Raw genomic sequence first — 17,796 nt, forward strand, 5'->3', positions numbered from 1 at the left:
CGACTAGCAACGAGAGAAACAAACCAGCAGATGTCTTAAAATGGTTTCTTCTCGGCGCAGAGAAACAACTTTGCAAAAGTACAAAACCAAAATCTTAAATTATGTGTTTGTGAGAGCGAAAGTCTCTGTGTGTGTTTGAGAATGAGTGTAACAGGTAAGAAAGAATATAGTGTAAGTTTGAGTGTGTGTTTATGTGTAAGGGAGAAAAAGAGACCTCTTCTCCGATTCTCACATTAAAAAATGTATGCCAGCTGGTGCCAAGCTGTGTGAAGGGTGTGAGGTCAGAGTAGGCCAGGTCCTCAATGCAGTCGATGTTCTTGCCCTGCACTGTCACAGTCAACATGGCTGCCAGCGAGGCCGTGTAGATGGAGACGATGAGGATGGTCAGAACCCACCAGGACCCCAGAACGAGGCGGCCTGAAGCGGGTGACGGATGCTTTGGCGTGTCTGCACACACATAACATGAGGACAAGATCACTTGAGACACGGTGAGAGCTACATGCCGAGGATGAGCTTACTTGCATTCGCTGACATTCCAACAAAGAGTATCATTGTGATTTTTTAATTGAAAACAACAGAAGTGACATTTGGTCATGGCAGTTTTGTTTGTCTTCAACTAGCAACTATTTCTGTGGAATTTTCGACTAGTGTACTGAATTTACCTATGAACTCTAAGACAAGAGTTCTCCAGTAACACAAACAAAGCCCGGTCGTGACTTACTTTGTTTTAACATCGCACCGTACACCAGCAACAGACACTCTCCTAGAGTTCCTATGGGTTCCCTGCTGTTGTCGTTTGTGGCGTGAAGGGTGTGTACCCTGGTGATGACGAACAGCACGACACCCGTGATGACGATGGACACGGCGCACAGCAGCCACAGCTTCCACTGGAAAGGTCGGAACATTGTCATCAGGTCAAGGCCGGGGGTCGCTCTCTTGGTCAGGATCCCTCCTCCGTCCTCCATGAAGGGGACTGTGAAGTCAACGACTGTTTTGCGTTCAGCTGTGATGCTAAAAGGACCGATGGCCAAGTCGATTTCCTACGAAGCAGAAAGCGCACTTGAACCCACACACGCACATGCGCATGATCCACGTCTACATACAATGAGGAATTCCCTTTCACACTTAATTTCACTATTTCATTTCACATTCGCTTTTCACTAGTGTCTGTATAGTAAGTCCTGTATAGTAAGTCCTCATGTCGTTTCGTTATAACATCGATGAAAAAAAATCGGTTCCTGGCCAGGACCTCTGGCTGTGTCATCATCACCATTCATCACTTGACAAACACGAGCTGACCGCCTGTATGGACGGAAGCTCAGGCTTCTGTCAAATAATTTTGACTGTGGTATTGTACAGACTACACTACCTGGCACTCACCCCTCGTACAATCATGCTAATCATTCCGTTCCATGTACCATTGCTGTCTTGTGTTCCGAATTGTTTATCAGGAGGTTCAAAAATTGTGTACCTGTAGAAAAAACAGAAATGGAATCCATCGTTAGAAACCATCAAAGCGACGACAAGGGACTTGACAAAGCTTTTGTTTTGTTTTGAAGCCCATTTGTGAAGTGCAAGGTGGGCTAAACAACCTCCTTAATCTTTACTACATGGTCACAAATCAGAGACAGTCATCATCACTATTGACAGGTGAACTATTACGCTGATAAATCAACAACACACACGACACGAGATATTACAGAGCATACGTGAAGTTGTAGTAATCAGCCAGTTCATCCATCAGGTCTATACAAAAACCCTCGTAGTACACCACGTGGTTGGAATCCCTTACACGTCTGACGAAGGGGATGGACTGCAAGTAAAGGATGAAAACCAGCAACTCGCAGCACTAACATTCTTCTCTCACTATTGTCGGCAGCGATGTTTATTCTACACCATTCACTTGGTGGATATGCCATAAATATACAACGAAAAACAGATTATTATTATTATTATTATTATTATTAAAAAATAAAGAATTCACTCAGAATATAACACATATGTTGTAAAATAAAATAAAAGGTCTGAGCGTTCTATCCAGAGGCCTCGAATTCATCAGTTTAGCTTGTACATATCACTTGTACACAGCAGATCCACCCAGCATGGTCACCGGGTAATTTTTGAGGATGTAGACAAGAGGAGAATGACAGAACGAAAAGCCAGAGGTAAGGAGGAGCTATTCACCTCCACAGCACCCACACGTAGGTTGTTGTTCCAAAAATCACGAAACTGGGTTTGAGGAGCGAGGTCATTGTACAACCGGAGACCAGAAGTGCTTGTCCAGGTACCTTCCAGAACTAATGTCTTGTTCTTCAGCTTGCTGCTGCTGCAAAGGGCTAAACCCTCGGGCACATAATCAGTGAAGTCACGTGATGAACCATACAGTAGTTTTCCCTAAAACAAATAATTTAATTACTATTTCTTATTCTGATTAACTCTTCGGCGGGAAGAATAAAGCTTAAATGAAGACCACAAAGACATCGGGGCATGAAGAGGTGTTTTTAAAGAAGTAAAAGGGTCTCTGGAAGATTTAACATAAATAATTATGAAGTTCTGATTTTCAATCCCTTTCACTCACGTGCTCTAGGGCTGAATATGGTAATGGCAAGTTAGGTGGCTTGTAGGTAAAGTTGACGCCAGGATAAATTCGAATGAGACTTTCAATAAGGTGGGTGACGGCCAACTGTAAGAGAAAGTCAGAGAAATCCAAGATTAGAGTCGAGCAATCAAAATATTCCGATGCTTGATGGAGAGATTGGAATGATCTCTGAACAAAGATGTCTTGTACAACCTTGTGTCAGGAGATACACATATGTCAAGAACTTACAAGCACGATAACGAGTGGGTGGAAGACCAAAAGAACAATAATCGTCTTTGGAGGTTTAAAACACTCAAATAAGCAAACAGTCAAAATAGAAAAAGCGGCTCCGTTATTACTTACTTCCTTAAAATTAAACCGGAACTCGCATGGGTTCATATCTTCCTCAGGCTCAACTGCAGGTCTGTCATCGCGATTAAAAGGAAACAGGAATACTGCATTGTGGGAAGCAGACGATAGCAGCTTCAGACTCAAACTGTCAAATCCGGGCGACGTGACAAACCATTTGAAGTCCTCACTGGCCAGTTCGTCTCTTAACTGCAAGTTGTCATGGACACCAGATACGTGTTCTTGAAGATTAAACTGAGAAGCATTTAAAAAGACGGATTGATCAATGATTAATGAAGTATGGAGAAGGAAGAGTGGAGAAGGTAGGGAGGTGTGAGAAAGAGAGAGAAACATGGCAGATACTGTGGGCAAGATAATGAATTTATCAGGCTGCATGCTCAGCTCGCTATACAAACATACAAGGTATCAATACCTACTAGAGACAACAAGGAATGCGTTGTTTCCGGCGATGTCAGCAGGAAAACAGACCGACTTGTGATGGTTCGAATCACGGCGGCGGCTTCCGAGATGGTGTAGTCATCAGCAGGACAGAGAGAAAATGTACAGGAGCTGATGTGCTGGGCAGCTAGCCTGGACTTGAGGCTGACCTGTTGTCGTGGAGCTGAGAGCATTGGCCACAGAGTGTTTTAAAGATGTCAAAAATTACTGACGAGTAGTATGCGATTTCTAAGACTACACTGCAAAGGATTCGAGGAAGAAAAGATAAAAGGAAGGAAAAAATCAGACAAGAAAGAAAAAAAATGAATAAAAGTACAATTACTGACGTAAACCAGATCAGATGTGCAGAAGCTTTAATTGAATATAATAAAATCGAGTGAGTCAGAAAGACTAGTAGTCGCATTCAATCATAATCACAAATGCAATGCATTACGAACAAAAATGATGGAGAACTCATCTATTGGAAGTTCAATAGTATAGGAGTGCCACACGGACAGATTTTCAGACCAGTTAATGGTTGCCTTACTTATGTGTTCATCCACAATGAGCAAGATGTCGGTCCACTGTAGAGCTACGATGATGTCCACGATGCCCGAGGTCCAGTCCCGAGGAAGCCACGACACTACACTCTGGTGAGCTTCAATGCTGCAGACCTCCTCGCCAACAACCAGAAGTGGAGTGTGCAGATGTTCCCTCGACATCAGCCTCTCAATATTTTCACAAGGCAAAGATGTTAAAATGATGCTGCAGTTCTGAAAATTCGCCATCGTTTCTGAAAAAAGAGAGTTACACATTCTTTGATTCATTCATTTATTCCTTCATTTTTTTTGCGTTCTTTCCTTCTCTCCAATTTATCCTCCTCATCATAACAACATAGAAGAGATTGGACCAAGTGCTGACCGTGTCTGACGCTGACAGTGAGGCTGGCGATGTTCAGTCTGGAAGCAGCCAGGAGGAGAAGCTGCTCGGAGAAAGTCGGTCGACTGCCGTATTTGTTATGTGAAGTCTTGGCCAAGCCTTCCCCACACACCGAGAAATTATTATTAAGATTGTTATCGATGACCAGCTTATAGAACATCAAGATTGTTAGTGATTGTTAATGAATAACAACTATTAAAAATACATTAGAAAACTATACAGGCTTTGTGATTATATGATATTATTGAGACAGCTTGACGGTACTGTCAAAATGGATGAAGAAGTAGATGTAAAGGCAGGGTGGTTTGTATATTATTTAATTGTTTACTTACATAAAACATCACTAGATGACGCTGTTAGTAAGAAATTGGCCAACAGGAGAGGAATTGTAGAGCGATGCAGGGTTGTTGAGACCTTTGACCTTTTCATCATTGTGGCACGAACGCAGCTTCGCTGGAAACGTTATCAACAGATTCGTGTTTAGTTTGGAGGGAGGAAGGGCAAGTAAAATAACAGTGCAAAGGTTATGAAACTAAGCAGAGAATACTAAAAGAAGTGTTAAGATTAGATTAGGAAAGTAAGACCAAGAACAAAAGGAAACAGCAATAAACACACCACCAACAGCAACAACAAAATAACAACAATAAATACTACACCATCACTAACAGTACATGCAAGACATATTCAAACACAAGAAATTCCTCTTATTGAAGCAAACAACTCTCTAATAGTTACTTACAACAGATTTCCAAAAATCTCACCTTTAAATAATGTATCCAAATACTTTCTTCGCGAGACTTGTCCTAATGTCCTGTAAATCCTTCTAATGTCAATGATAAAAAGTTGATGATCGTCTGATACGTCTGCCACAGTTTCAGCAACTGACTGGCCAACATGAGTCCCAGACTATAATGGACAATGGCCCGGGGCCAAATCGATGGAGAAATCCATGAGATCGCCATGAAGAGAAGTTCCAATCTGTTTTTCTTAATGTCAAGGGAAACGCTCCAGTAACAAGTTTTATCTTTACGTGATTTCCTATCGCTGCTGGAGCCTGGAGACTCAGCCTCACACAACAATGTCCCCTAGGTTGTCGGACAAAAGCCCCAAGATACATAGAAATGTGTGTCAGGGTCATCATCATCATCATCATCATCATCATCATCATCATCATCATCATCATCATCATCATCATCATCTAACATCGCACACTGGAGCCTCTAGGTCCAACAAGACAGCAATGTTATGAAAGTGGAAGACCTTCATGTCAACGTGGCCGTCAGAGCCTTGCCCCAGTTTGAGGTCCAAAACGCTCGTGAGTCGGCAATGATTCTATAATTAGTCAGGTTAACTAGGTCCGGGCGATGGAAATAAAGATTTCAAGATTCATTGAAATCACGTGCCATGCACGAGCGTGAAATGTGATGATCTGAGATAAGACCTGCTTCCAAGGCTTTAGAGGACAGGAGTAATCACCGGTCCTACCGCCGATATCTGAAGACCTCTTTCTTTTTGTCTTTCTTTCGGTTCCTACTTTCATTTAAATAATTTTTTCCTTCCTATTTTTTTTTACATAAGATGCGGGAATTCACTGATCAAATAAAGAAAAATAGAATACCCAGATGATTGTCCAGTTAACGTGGTATCCGAGAACATCTGGACAAGTAAAGGTTAAGTTCTTCCTTGCAGTGATATTTTCTCTTTTTGGTAACAGCTGATTTGATGTCAGTCTCCTTACTATTGCAAAGCGCATCAATTAACAGATAATTTTAAGTCAAAAGCGGGCAAAAAAACTCTCGATTAAAATCTGTTTTACTGTCTCAAAAGAAGCCGAGAGAAAGTTATTATTTGCTTTGTCAGTTAGAATTTAAACAACAATGTCAAAAGAGGTTTCAAACAATCCCGAAATTCCGCTTTTTCTCTTGTCCTTTCCTGTGAATATTTCAGAAAAAACAAAGCAGGCTGGAGAGAACAAAGTGCACATAAACTTTGGAGAAAGGAGGTTTATTGCGAAATAAAAGATTTCATTGATGTGCTGCCGGCTATAAAGTTTTGTGATGTTTCGTTCTTTAATCGCATCCAAACGAGGCAAATCCGTGTCCTGACCTCATGATGTTTCTACTCCTCTCATTTGTCTTTGTCACCTTTAACCTGCAGATGTAGTTGGAAGTTGTATTACGAATACCCACTCCCTCCTCCATTGATATTTTTTGACAATATTCTGCATATTAGAAAATTGTTAGGATCGAAAAAAGAAAAAAGACCGCTGACAAACAACACAACATTGTTTAATTCCAGTCATTGAGTTTTCTTTTAGTGATTATAATACTTTTATCACAAATATCGTGTTAACCTCTGTTAAACTGAGTACCACAAGCTTGCATACCCCTGGCATTGTATTTATTGTAAATATTTACAATGTTTACTATATTATGAACTATTGAAGTGTGCGATAAATTGTCAACCTATGTAGTGCAAGCGACTGGCTAAACTGTGAGCTTTTAAATTATACATTAAATTGTGGACTTCGTATAAACTAAACTGCAGAATGTTAATTTATATCCTCAATCATAGACCTTTATAATACTGGCATACAGTGGAATGATATAGTCTATGCTAAATTGTGAATTGGTGCAGTAAATAGTGCGTTGTATCACTAGAGGTTTAAAAGAAAACAGACTTAGTGGACTTAGTGTCAACCTTTGTATGAAAGTTTTATTGTTGATTACAGCTAAAATGTGAGCAGAAGCACAATCAATTTGCAGAATTAAAAGCAAACAACTCAAGAACCCCAAGCAGACACATCGCACAAAGTTAACGAGTAAACAAATGTTTTGTCTTAAAGTCTTCGTACAGCTCTTTATTGTTCTACTGAAAATAATCCTTAATAAAATCATGTGTTATTATTTTTAATATTGAAAATAATACAGGTGCTAAAACTTTCCATTATATAACGAAGATTGACGGAGGGAAAAGAGTTCTTAAGACTCAAAAATACAAAGCTGACATAGAGCTGGATTGCTAAAACAGGGTTGATTCAATGACTGACGACGGAGTAGATGAAAGAGCAGATAACTCTAGCACTCGACGTCGGTTGGAGCGGCAGTGTGGTGGTCCCTGCCAGTCACCTTGCTCCAGACCCAGCATGGTGCTCGGGCCAGGGTGCCGGCGAGACCAGAGCGCTTGAGACAGAACTGGAGGGCGAACGCCAGCAGCGACAGCGCGGCCACCGCCACGTACGTCAGCAGCATGCCGCCGATGTTGTTGACGCCCAGACGACTGGTGTCGCGCACGCTGGCAGCTGCCTGCGATGTACAATGACCATCGGTGAACCACCATCTGGCCCGCCAGTTCTCTAGGATCCCTCCTTCCTGAAGCCGCAAGATGCTGAAAGCGATCGGAAAAAGGGAAAAACTTATTTTCTGTTAAACGTGTTTAATTTAGGTGCGTATTAGGTGTAAAATTGTTTACAAGAACTCCGAGATAAACATAAGACAATGCTTGTGCTCACATTGTGTCGATGGCATCCTTGTAAGGCGCGTCTTTGGGGAGGATGATGCCAAGTCCATTGTTATTGAAGGTGGAGGTGGCTAAGTACAGCTTCTGGCAGTCCGAGGAGTACAAGTATTTCACGCTGTTGACATCATGCAGGAAAGCATAGGTTCCGGTACTCACGAAGTCCAGGGAGTCAGCATCTGTAGCAACTTCCGGTGCCCCAGTCATCCTCTCTGCAATTTTCTTGTATGTCGTTGTGGTGGGGTTCTAAGCACAGAAGTTTTCTAAAAGACTGTTAAACTGGACATACTCATGTGGCTACGCTAGACAAGGTTGTACAATGGACATTCAAACATTTTTCCGATGGGATTCAACAGAAGCAGATTGGTTTGTCATGCGGTCGAATCAAATAAGCAGGACGGTTGAAATGTAACATGAAAATAAATAAAAATATCATAAGAATCGTAAGCAGAAAGCAGAAAAAGAAAAATGTTAGGGTAAAAATATGTTACGAATCAGCAATGCTTTGATTTGTCCATCTACTCTTAATCGGTCAAGAAATTAAAAATTGTCAACGTTGGTCTCTAATATTTAACCACTTAAGAAACTCGTAGGCCTCGAAAAATGCGATTAAAGCGAGACAGACTGGTGATGGTTGGTCACACACACTCACAGTCTCACATCCACGCACAAACATTTAAACATGAAAATATAGATTTATCCACCTTAAAGAAACTGTCCCAAATACTGCCAGCCACCACCAGAGGCTTGACTGATGATGCCAGAAGGTCTTCTAGAGAGTCGATCTTCGCCCCTTGCACCTCCACCGTCAGCACGGAGGCGAGCTTGGCCGTGTACACGGACAGGATGAGGAGGGTGAACACCCACCAGCAGGCCAGCACACAACGTGCAGACACATTGGTCGGGTGTTTGTCCATGCCTACACGGACATCAACATAATTAACAGTGTTACTTCACAGACACATTCTATCTTTTAGACAAGTCAACAGTGTCTCCCTAAAAACAAAACTGTTCTATTTTAAAGAAATAAGATTGTATTTTTCGCTTTGACTGACCAACACAAATCAGATATGGACATTAAAAAGTGTTCTAGATAGAATTTCCGCTCTTGGTGATGGTGGGAGGAGGAGGAATGGCAGCGTGTCATCATAGGAGCCTGACCTTGCATCATGACCGAGCCACAGACGTAGATGATGCACGTGCCGAGAGTCCAGGTGTCGCGCCGCTCCTGCGACATGTTGACATCAGAGTAGGGGCTGTACTTGCCCGTCACGAAGAGAGAAAAGCCCATGACCACGGTCGTGGCCACCACACACAGCCAGATCGTCCCGCTAAAGGTCGACAACCCCGTCAGGATGCTGATACCAGAGTTACCTTTCTTGGTCAAGATGCCGCCACCATCCTCCATGAAGGGAACGGAGAAGTCAACGACGGTTTCTCTGATGCTGGAGATCGTGTAGGGGCCCACCCCTATATCCACTTCCTGTGTCAGATAAAGGTGAGGATTATCCTCTACTTGTCTGAGGTTGTTTGGACAGTGAAGTTGGGCATTCTCGTGAGGGCGGGACCCACTCTCCTCTCCCTGCGAGTTCTATGACTGCACGTGACACTAACAGTGTTGACATTCTTGTAACGGTACTTGTAAGTATCATTGTTACTATTTATGTGATACAATATTTGCAATTAGCAGCACTTGGCGACACTTGTAGCAAACACAGGAAGCAGTTCTACAACAGCACTTGTACAAGTGATTGGTTACAAGCTCTGTGGCAGCGCCAATGACTGACAGTCCTGATCATTTTATTCCAAAAGGAAAAGATACTTACACCTCGTGCCACCATGCCCACCATTCCATTCCAGCTGCCATCTTCTTCCGGTGCGCCATACTTGCTGTCAGGGGACTCTACTATCACGTAGCTGTTAACAGAATCGTTTTTTTTAAACTGTGCATGACGTCACAATAGTATCAGTTGATATTGCCGATCATTTCAGAAAAGGAATCTGTCGCTTCAAAATAGCTTCAAGACCATTCCAACAACTCGCTTGACAATATTTTTTAAAGCTTAAAGAAATGAAAAAGAAAACGTGGGAGTAATATTCAAAGACAAACACGGTTGTCAATGCACAAAAGATGAGGTGATAATGCAAGCGATATCGTAAATAAATATTTCAAACTATAAACCTTTACAGGTATGGTTAATAAACAATACAGACAATAAAAACATAATTCAAAACATATAAAAAATAAACAATTTTTATCTATAGAGAAGAACGTGTAAACACTTTACCTAAATTTAAGTTGTGAAGCAAGTTCTTTCAATATGTCAATGCAAAAGCCTTCATATTCTATTGTATTGTTCACTTCCTTTCGAAAGACGAAAGGTGCTGCCTAGAAAAAAAAACCGAAAGGAGCAAGGTGAAAGCAAAGGGAAGTAATTCATAACAGTTACATATTTGGAAGATAACGAAGAAAAAATGTGTTTGTCATAAAATTATAGCAAACTATTGCTTCAGAAACGTATTTTTAATATAGTATTTAGTAATAAAATAACACATTCGTTTAATTTATACAGGCAGTTTGATTTCTAATACAGAAGTTTAAAAATCTGTTTACTAGTTTTTAAATATTGTAATTTTAATGGCCTTGTCTTTAACGGATTATTATAGCCGTCAACACCGAAGTCGTTGGTGGCAGTGGTGGTGTACTTGAACACTTTTTCTAAGTAGTTGATGATAACTTATAAATATATTTGTGGGACTATGGTTTTGTCAGAAGCTTTCCTAACCAAGCATATTTCCCTAGAGAACTTTCCTTAACAAAGTAGACCACCTAGCCATGAGCAGCAAAGACTGTTTTAAAGAAGAAGCACAGAAAATATAAAATACAAACAGCAATGGTTCCAATTCTCAACTCTCGATCTCCAAAGTCCACAAATTTTCCACCAGTAAGACGGACATCCCATCCAAGACCTTTCCGCCATTTCGCTTCTTGTTTCAACCGCGATCTCACCAAAGGACCGAATGAACACAACTCGAAGTCATAGGCTTCTGTTTCCCATAGAGAGTTCTGCAGGAGAAATGTTATTAAATTAAATAAAACTTAAATGTCTGGGCTACATTACTACCATCGACACCTAATATTTTATCCAGTTTAAGTATTTATACGTGTTTAGGTCATCGCTGTGCAACAAATGAGCAGTTCTTGTCAGATACATTTATCAGTCTGCCTGTTTAGGACAAATTTAAAATGAATCAACGGGAAAAAATTCATAAAAAGTGTTAAGTGTTAGCCTACACTTACCTCAACTACATACGACATTTTCTCTGTCACATCAGACGACAGCTTTTCAAACACTCGTTTCAAAACTTCCTGTTTCAAGAAACTTTCAGAAATCTGTTCAGAAAGACACAGTTTGTTTTAATTACCAAAATGTCACCGGTTTGACTTATTGACATATTAATTATCGTCTTTTGCTACTTCATTTTTAACCTCACCCTCCTATTATCCAAGGCAATGTAAACATTCAGCAACATCTCCTTTGGTCATCATGGGAAAATCGTCAGATTCTGGTCGAAAGCCACATAAAGAGGACCTTGCAATTTTTCTGTTTCTTGATTGACCGTTCACCTCAAAGCAAGATTATGTTGTATTTCTAACATTACTAGCTTTACAACAGCAAGCTAATTTTCATACTGAAATTCTGTTAACGGCGAGATTCTATAAAACATAATATGCTTGCATAATGTCCGACATAAATGTTTTTAAAGGATTTTATTTGGAGCAGTCTTCAGCTTACAACACTTGTGACTTTATTGTATCAACACTAATAACACAAAGTCACGTGTCTGATGCTTACATCGTTGTTTTCACAAGAAGACAGCTGCATTGAATCAGTCGTCTCTCCTCTTGTAACCGTGATCTTCAAAGGCTGCAGAAGACCTAAGGTGATTTGCAGATCGTGAAGAAAGGTCAAGGACGAATGAAGTGGCTCACCAGTGCCACAAACGACAAGCCAGTAGAAGTATTTATCCAGAAGGCCAAGTACCTTAGCCTGAAGCATATAAATAGTGGATGAGATGCTAACTTAAAGGACTAGCAGCGATCAAATTTTTTGTCTGATGACTTTTGAAATCTCAATGCAAGATTATATTTGAATAGTAAGACTAGATGTACTTCCTGTATGACACTCGATGGTTTGTAGAATACTATTATTCACACGCTCGTCGCGCTGTCAGTGACCATTCCTGCCACTATTTCCATGTTTCATGGAAGAATTTTTCGAAATAAAACTTTGCGCATGTGTTATGTAGAAGAATCCCAAGGCAAAACTTGTATATTTGCAATGTCCACATTTCGTGCTCGTTAACCTGTTTGAGGACGGCGGCGGTTGTGGTTGAGGAGGCGCAGACGACGAAGACTCGGACTGTTGGGGCCACCGTTGGCAGGACGACCTCCACGTGATATGTCAGGTTGTGGAGTGTGTTCGTCTGACTGTCGGGGTCAACGTGAATCGGGATGACACCCACTTGCTGCTTGTTGAGCTCTGACTGCAAGGACCGCACCGGGGTAGCTGTGAGTCCACATCCGGGCACCAAGAACAGTGTTAAGCAAGCATAAAGTTAAGAATTCCAAACCACAGCTTGACAATTCCTAATATGCTTCATTCACACTTTTATAACTATTAGTGAGATTTAAGAACCAAACAAATAGCCTCCAAATAAATCGAAACTTTGTGGAAGTGTTTTGTATTGATGGCACCCCTTAAAACAAACAAACAAAAAAATTATTGTTAGAAAACAGGTTGTCACCTTTAGCTCAGAAGTGTTGCCTCTTTATGAGAAAATATCTTTCTTTCATGAATGCGAATAGACATACTTTAACATTTAAAGTGTTTATAAAAATGTACAAGTACAGATTTCGATTGTTTAAAATAAATGAGATCACATGACTTCTTGCAGACTGACTCACGCCCTGACTCACTGACTCATAAACTATGTGAAAAAAAGAATATTCACTGACGCAGAAATCCATCAGTAACAAGTACAACGTCTTCCCATTTCAGTTGCTGAATGATACCGGAGATGGCGCTGGTCCATTCTGCCGCCCAGGGTGCCATGGAAACCGCTGCGCTGGCTAAGCATTCGCCATCCGTCAAGACGACGGCCTCGGGCAGGATGTCCGTCACCATGAAGTTGGCGCTGTGCACGAAATGGCAGCTGGTGGCCACCAGTAGCAGACGACACTGCTGGGAGGTCGCACTCCTCCTCCCGTCTGCAAAAACACAGATCTCACCTTCAAAATGGCTGCCACGTCTCCAACTGAAATCAATGACACCATCCTGTCCTAGATTCTTTTTTATTTTTTATCTTGTCTTTATTCACTTATTTTGCTGGAACTGTTTGGAGAGGGTGGAAATGCATATTCGTTTTGATCATGCTTTCTTTTTCTTTCTTTGTTTGTGTGTTTGGTTTTGCTGTTTTATCATGATTATTTCTCCAGAAACGTTTCATGGGCCAATTTATTTTTCTTTGAAATTTTAAGCACTTAATCGTTACAACAGTACAGCGTTGACCAGTAAAGAGCAGGCGACCATTTCAGCTGTCATTTTGATATTAAAAATAACGAGGGAACTGTAAAAGGTGTGAAGAAAACTGTGTGAAAAGGAACTGAAGAAGAGAGAAAAAATGGATTATTGTAATTATCAGAGAATTGCCGCTGAACGTCGAACGAGTTAGACCTCTTGGCATGAAGTGTCTCTGCCTTCAAATTCTTTTACATCGGAAGTAATACAAAAATAAGTTTCATTGTCTCCACCACATCATCAAAAACCCTTTAGATGATACATATTTAGGAATAAAGCATTATGATGTAACTAATTAAATTAGCAACAACTGTTGATGTTATATCATGTATCTCCAATTTTTAATTGTTTGCATTTGACATTTGCATATTTAGAAGTTTAATACAGAATCTGAAAATCGTTCTGTCTCATCATCGCATGGGAAGGATTGCCGTGAAACACTCACAATGACAAGTGTTGACTCACCTCGTCCAAAGAACAACGACAGCTCCATCCACACAACATGGACATCAAAGCCAGCCTGGGTGAGGGTTTTACTGACCACATCGGCGGCTTCACTGACATATTGAGACATGAGCGACCTTCCTTGGGTTAAATTTATCTCTGTTACACCTATTAAAAAGATTTTAGTTTCCTCAAGTCACAAATTATACAACATAACACATAATGCCACATAAACTCTCTCTCTCTCTCTCTCTCTCTCTCTCACTCACACACACACACACACTAGCTAGAAAGTAATGCTTTGTAAGATCTAAAAACACTTTTTATTCTGCAAATAAAATTTTGAAGAATTACCTACTGGAGTTTCTATACCTAAACAGATTTTTATTTACTTATCTTTGCCTGTGTAACAGCTGTAATACATATACGGGAAAGAGACTTAACCGAAAACCGTTTGCTTTCTCGATTTTTTTACATTTTACATTTTTACTAAGTTTTGACATTTCACGACCTTTATAAGAAGGAAAACTGCACTGATAGTTTAGGTGCCTTTTGAAGATGTCATCGAAGTATTAACTCATTGTCTGTATTGTGGATTTGCTTAGTTCACTAACATTTATTCACGAGGTCGGACATTGTGATACAAAAATCAAACATGTTTTCACATTGATTTTCACGAGTGACAGAGGGGAAACGAAAAAGGGAAGAGAAAACCTAGTTGTTGGGCATCCAACCAATGAACAAGTCATGATACTATTATATAGAACAGAGAGAAATGGATACATTAAAAAATTAAAAAAAGAAGAAATGAAAAATGTAGACGATAAGGAAAGACTTACGATTAAGAAATAAAATAAGTAATGACTGAATAAATGAAAAAAAGAAAAGAAAACAATGAAAACAGAATAAGACGAGACGCAAAAAGCGTGAGAGCGAAACAACAATAAATAAATTAACAAAGAAATTAATGAAGAAGAGTGGAATGAAAAAAAAGACAAAGAGGAAAAATACAATATAACTAAACGACAATGATAGAAAGAATATTTGCAGGACAGATGCACACATTTCGAGGAGAAATCATAAAATCAAACTTACATAGAGTTATGTTCTCACTTCTGTGTAACGGAATGTTCATCATCAGGAACACAGTTGACAAAACTCTCGACCAAGATCTTCTCTCCATGTGGCGCTTCTCTTGGCTCCTGTGTTCATAAAGAGACAAAAGAGGACCTCAAGATAGAATACCTACTGTCTTCTATGTCCAGGGTTAGTCACTGGTGGACACAAGAGGCTCAAGTGTGTCCAAGTGCAGCAAGTGTCGCCGTCTCAAGCCTCTGGCCAACTAAAAACATTCATGTACAACACTGCGCACAGGCGGCATCGATCTCTCGCCGTGCTGCCAGCCAAAAGAAACACTTGGCCTCGAAATTGTTCAGGTACCAGATCGATGTGGCTAAACAAATTTTTAAGTAATACTTTCAAAACAGATTTCTGGAAAAAAGCAATTTGGATAATCGGTTTTGAAAATAGATGAATATAAAAAGAAACTGCACTGCAATGAAGCTTCAGCTTGGAACTTTGCTGTCAAAATGTCCTTCCTTCAAGTATCTCACCTCACGTTTTAGCTGCTGTGTGTCGGTACAAAAACTTTGGTAGTCCTTTCAAACACATTAAAACTTAAGCAGACAAGCGTTTTGTCTAGAGATTAACAAAATCTGCCTACTTTCTTTACACGCCCGAAATGAGGACAGGAAAGTTTCAGAAAATTATTGTGAAATTATCGTCCTTATTATTATACAGTATATTCATGATCTTTATATTTTTACTATTTCTGTTTTGCCTTGTTCAACGGTCGTTTTGCTGTTATTTGTCAAGCACGGTTGACATTGCTGATACACATAAAAAGAAAAGTTGTACAGCAGTTGTCAGCGGACTTGTCAACTGCCACTGCCATTAACTGGTTATCTCAGATGATGTCAATGAAAGTCTCTGCTTTTGAGCAATCATAACAATTATGTCCATTATTTGAATTTTCTGTTACCGTAGCACAAAAATACTTTAAGAATATTAAGGTTGTTGCAAACAATTTCCATCACACACGAGGTCAATAAATATTCCATTTCACTGATTTTCCCTTATCAATTGTCACTGTTTCGTGCAATGCAAAGGAGAGGTAGTCCAACCCACTATCGAATCACTTTGAGAAAACTATGCATTAAAGCAGCTCAAGCTTGCAGACGATCAAAGTGCAAACCATCCAAACACAGGAAGTTGTGGACACTAAAGGTCGATTGGTAAAGTGCTTGGGTAAAGGGCAAAGAGAACTGTTCGATCTGTCATTAGCTGTTGTATTTAAAAAGCGCTAACAAGCAGCACACTAAGGTCTTCACTCACATTACAACAATCAGCAAATGCATGAATGGCCAAAACAAGAGACCCTACAAAGCTCAGAGGTGTTAAGGATTTTAGAGAAACAATATCTATTTCCAAAATGGAGAAATAACATCATCTAAAACCTGAATTTTTCACAGGAGCTAACTAGGTGATAATACTCATGTAGGTTTGTCATTGATGGCGGTTGGATGTGAGTCTAGGGTCATCCAAAACATTCTTTTTGAAAAAGTAGATTAAATCCTTTTTAATTATCTTTGGATCTTGGAGTGTATCTTAAATAAGTTCTCCTCTGGTATTATCGTATTTCGTCAAACATCAATGAAAAAAGAATTACAGTCAGAGTTAAAGGACCAAAGAACATTTAAGATAAAATCACAACTCAGAAAAAAACGGGGTAAGAGATCAAAGAAGACTAGATGAACAACAGTTATTTAACAGAATAAAATAGAGGAAATAGGGAAAAGGCGTGACATCAAAATAACACATTAGACATGACAGGTACCGTTCGGCAAGGTGGTGTCCTGTAAATATAGTTGTGGAAACATCTGAACAACGGAGGACCGAAGTTAAAGACTGATGGAGAGAATGAGTGAGATGCACAGATCGACAAACATTGGGTCTGGCACCAGTTCCCGCCCTCACCACCAACAACCCGCGAGTGCAAAGCGATTACACTTGAGGTGAGGTGAGGTGAGTACACAGAGTACCCGTCTACAAGCTTCCTCCATCCATGATTTGCTCTCAGACACGTCTAGTCTTCTCTACATCCGGGCTCTTAGGCCGGTCACAGAGCATGCTCAGTACTCATTGGCTGGAAAACAAAACATAACAGTCGATGGGCAAGAATTATGTGGGTTGAGGCTTCCGGGTGCAAGGGTGCAGTTCAGGTGTTGGTTGACTGTAAATGAAGCAGTCGATAGAAATAATCTTAAAAAATATCAATCATAATGGGTGGGAGGGTGCTGATCCCAGTGATGTCCCCTTTCACAACGCTCGCCTTTGTTATAATGACAAAGTAGCAGCTGATAAAAACTGCTTTTTCCCTGGCTTTTAAAGAAATAAAGTTTAACCGATGATTAAGAAATGAATTGTATTTTATCGTGTTAAGGTTCCAGTTGAAAATAAAATTACACAGGGTTGTCTTTCTCGCTGTGTTTTTCTTGGCTACGGTAGAAGAAGAAAATCAATCTTTTTGCTCATTATTTTTTTGTCAATGCAAGTCTTTTCGTTGTGCCAGTGAACCACTTCTAGTCAATAGCCACGAGTCTCATCCAGGGACGCAAGGTGTGCTCAGTTTGGTGAGGTGCAAACACTGCCGACTTTATATTTTAAACAGAAATAAAAACACACACAAAACACACACACACACACAATCGTACTGTTCTATTTATAAGATCAGGGACCAATATTGTAAAGAAAATTGAGAAAATGGAGGATGATGCCTTGTGAATATAAAATAAATTTCTAATGGAAGGCAACGATATTTTTTATTATAAAAAATTGCCTTTAGGAATTTCAAAATCTTTTAAGACAGAAAGAAAGAAAACAGAAATAAAG

The 17,796-nt window shown here is 40.1% G+C and overlaps 2 protein-coding genes across 3 annotated transcripts; both read right to left on the minus strand.

Annotated features, from left to right (window-relative positions):
- Positions 1 to 35: 35 nt before the first annotated feature.
- Positions 36 to 4,152, minus strand: LOC112577265. Its single transcript, XM_025260319.1, has 10 exons — positions 3,819 to 4,152; positions 3,364 to 3,548; positions 2,828 to 3,181; positions 2,579 to 2,683; positions 2,185 to 2,394; positions 1,710 to 1,813; positions 1,381 to 1,471; positions 722 to 1,040; positions 233 to 447; positions 36 to 68 (listed from the first exon to the last, which is right to left on the minus strand). Exons 1-10 carry the CDS (start codon positions 4,150 to 4,152, stop codon positions 36 to 38), a joined length of 1,950 nt encoding a protein of 649 aa, XP_025116104.1.
- A 3,005-nt stretch (positions 4,153 to 7,157) lies between these two features.
- On the minus strand, positions 7,158 to 17,064 carry LOC112566716 (glutamate receptor ionotropic, kainate 3-like). 2 transcript variants are annotated; one of them, XM_025243051.1, is made up of 14 exons: positions 16,742 to 17,064; positions 14,941 to 15,047; positions 13,867 to 14,013; positions 12,840 to 13,091; positions 12,188 to 12,390; positions 11,677 to 11,871; positions 11,121 to 11,213; positions 10,710 to 10,886; positions 10,108 to 10,208; positions 9,646 to 9,736; positions 8,981 to 9,302; positions 8,524 to 8,738; positions 7,815 to 8,065; positions 7,158 to 7,690 (listed from the first exon to the last, which is right to left on the minus strand). In XM_025243051.1, the coding sequence occupies exons 2-14, from the start codon at positions 15,026 to 15,028 to the stop codon at positions 7,381 to 7,383; spliced, it is 2,445 nt and encodes an 814-aa protein (XP_025098836.1). In that variant the 5' UTR covers positions 15,029 to 15,047; positions 16,742 to 17,064; the 3' UTR covers positions 7,158 to 7,380. The 2 variants fall into 2 exon arrangements, with proteins under 2 accessions (XP_025098836.1, XP_025098843.1); XM_025243058.1 differs by lacking the exon at positions 16,742 to 17,064 and having other exon boundaries at positions 14,941 to 15,171.
- Between the last annotated feature and the right edge of the window lie 732 nt (positions 17,065 to 17,796).

Source organism: Pomacea canaliculata, linkage group LG1 (genome assembly GCF_003073045.1).
Source record: "Pomacea canaliculata isolate SZHN2017 linkage group LG1, ASM307304v1, whole genome shotgun sequence".
NCBI classification, from domain to species: Eukaryota; Metazoa; Mollusca; class Gastropoda; order Architaenioglossa; family Ampullariidae; genus Pomacea; species Pomacea canaliculata.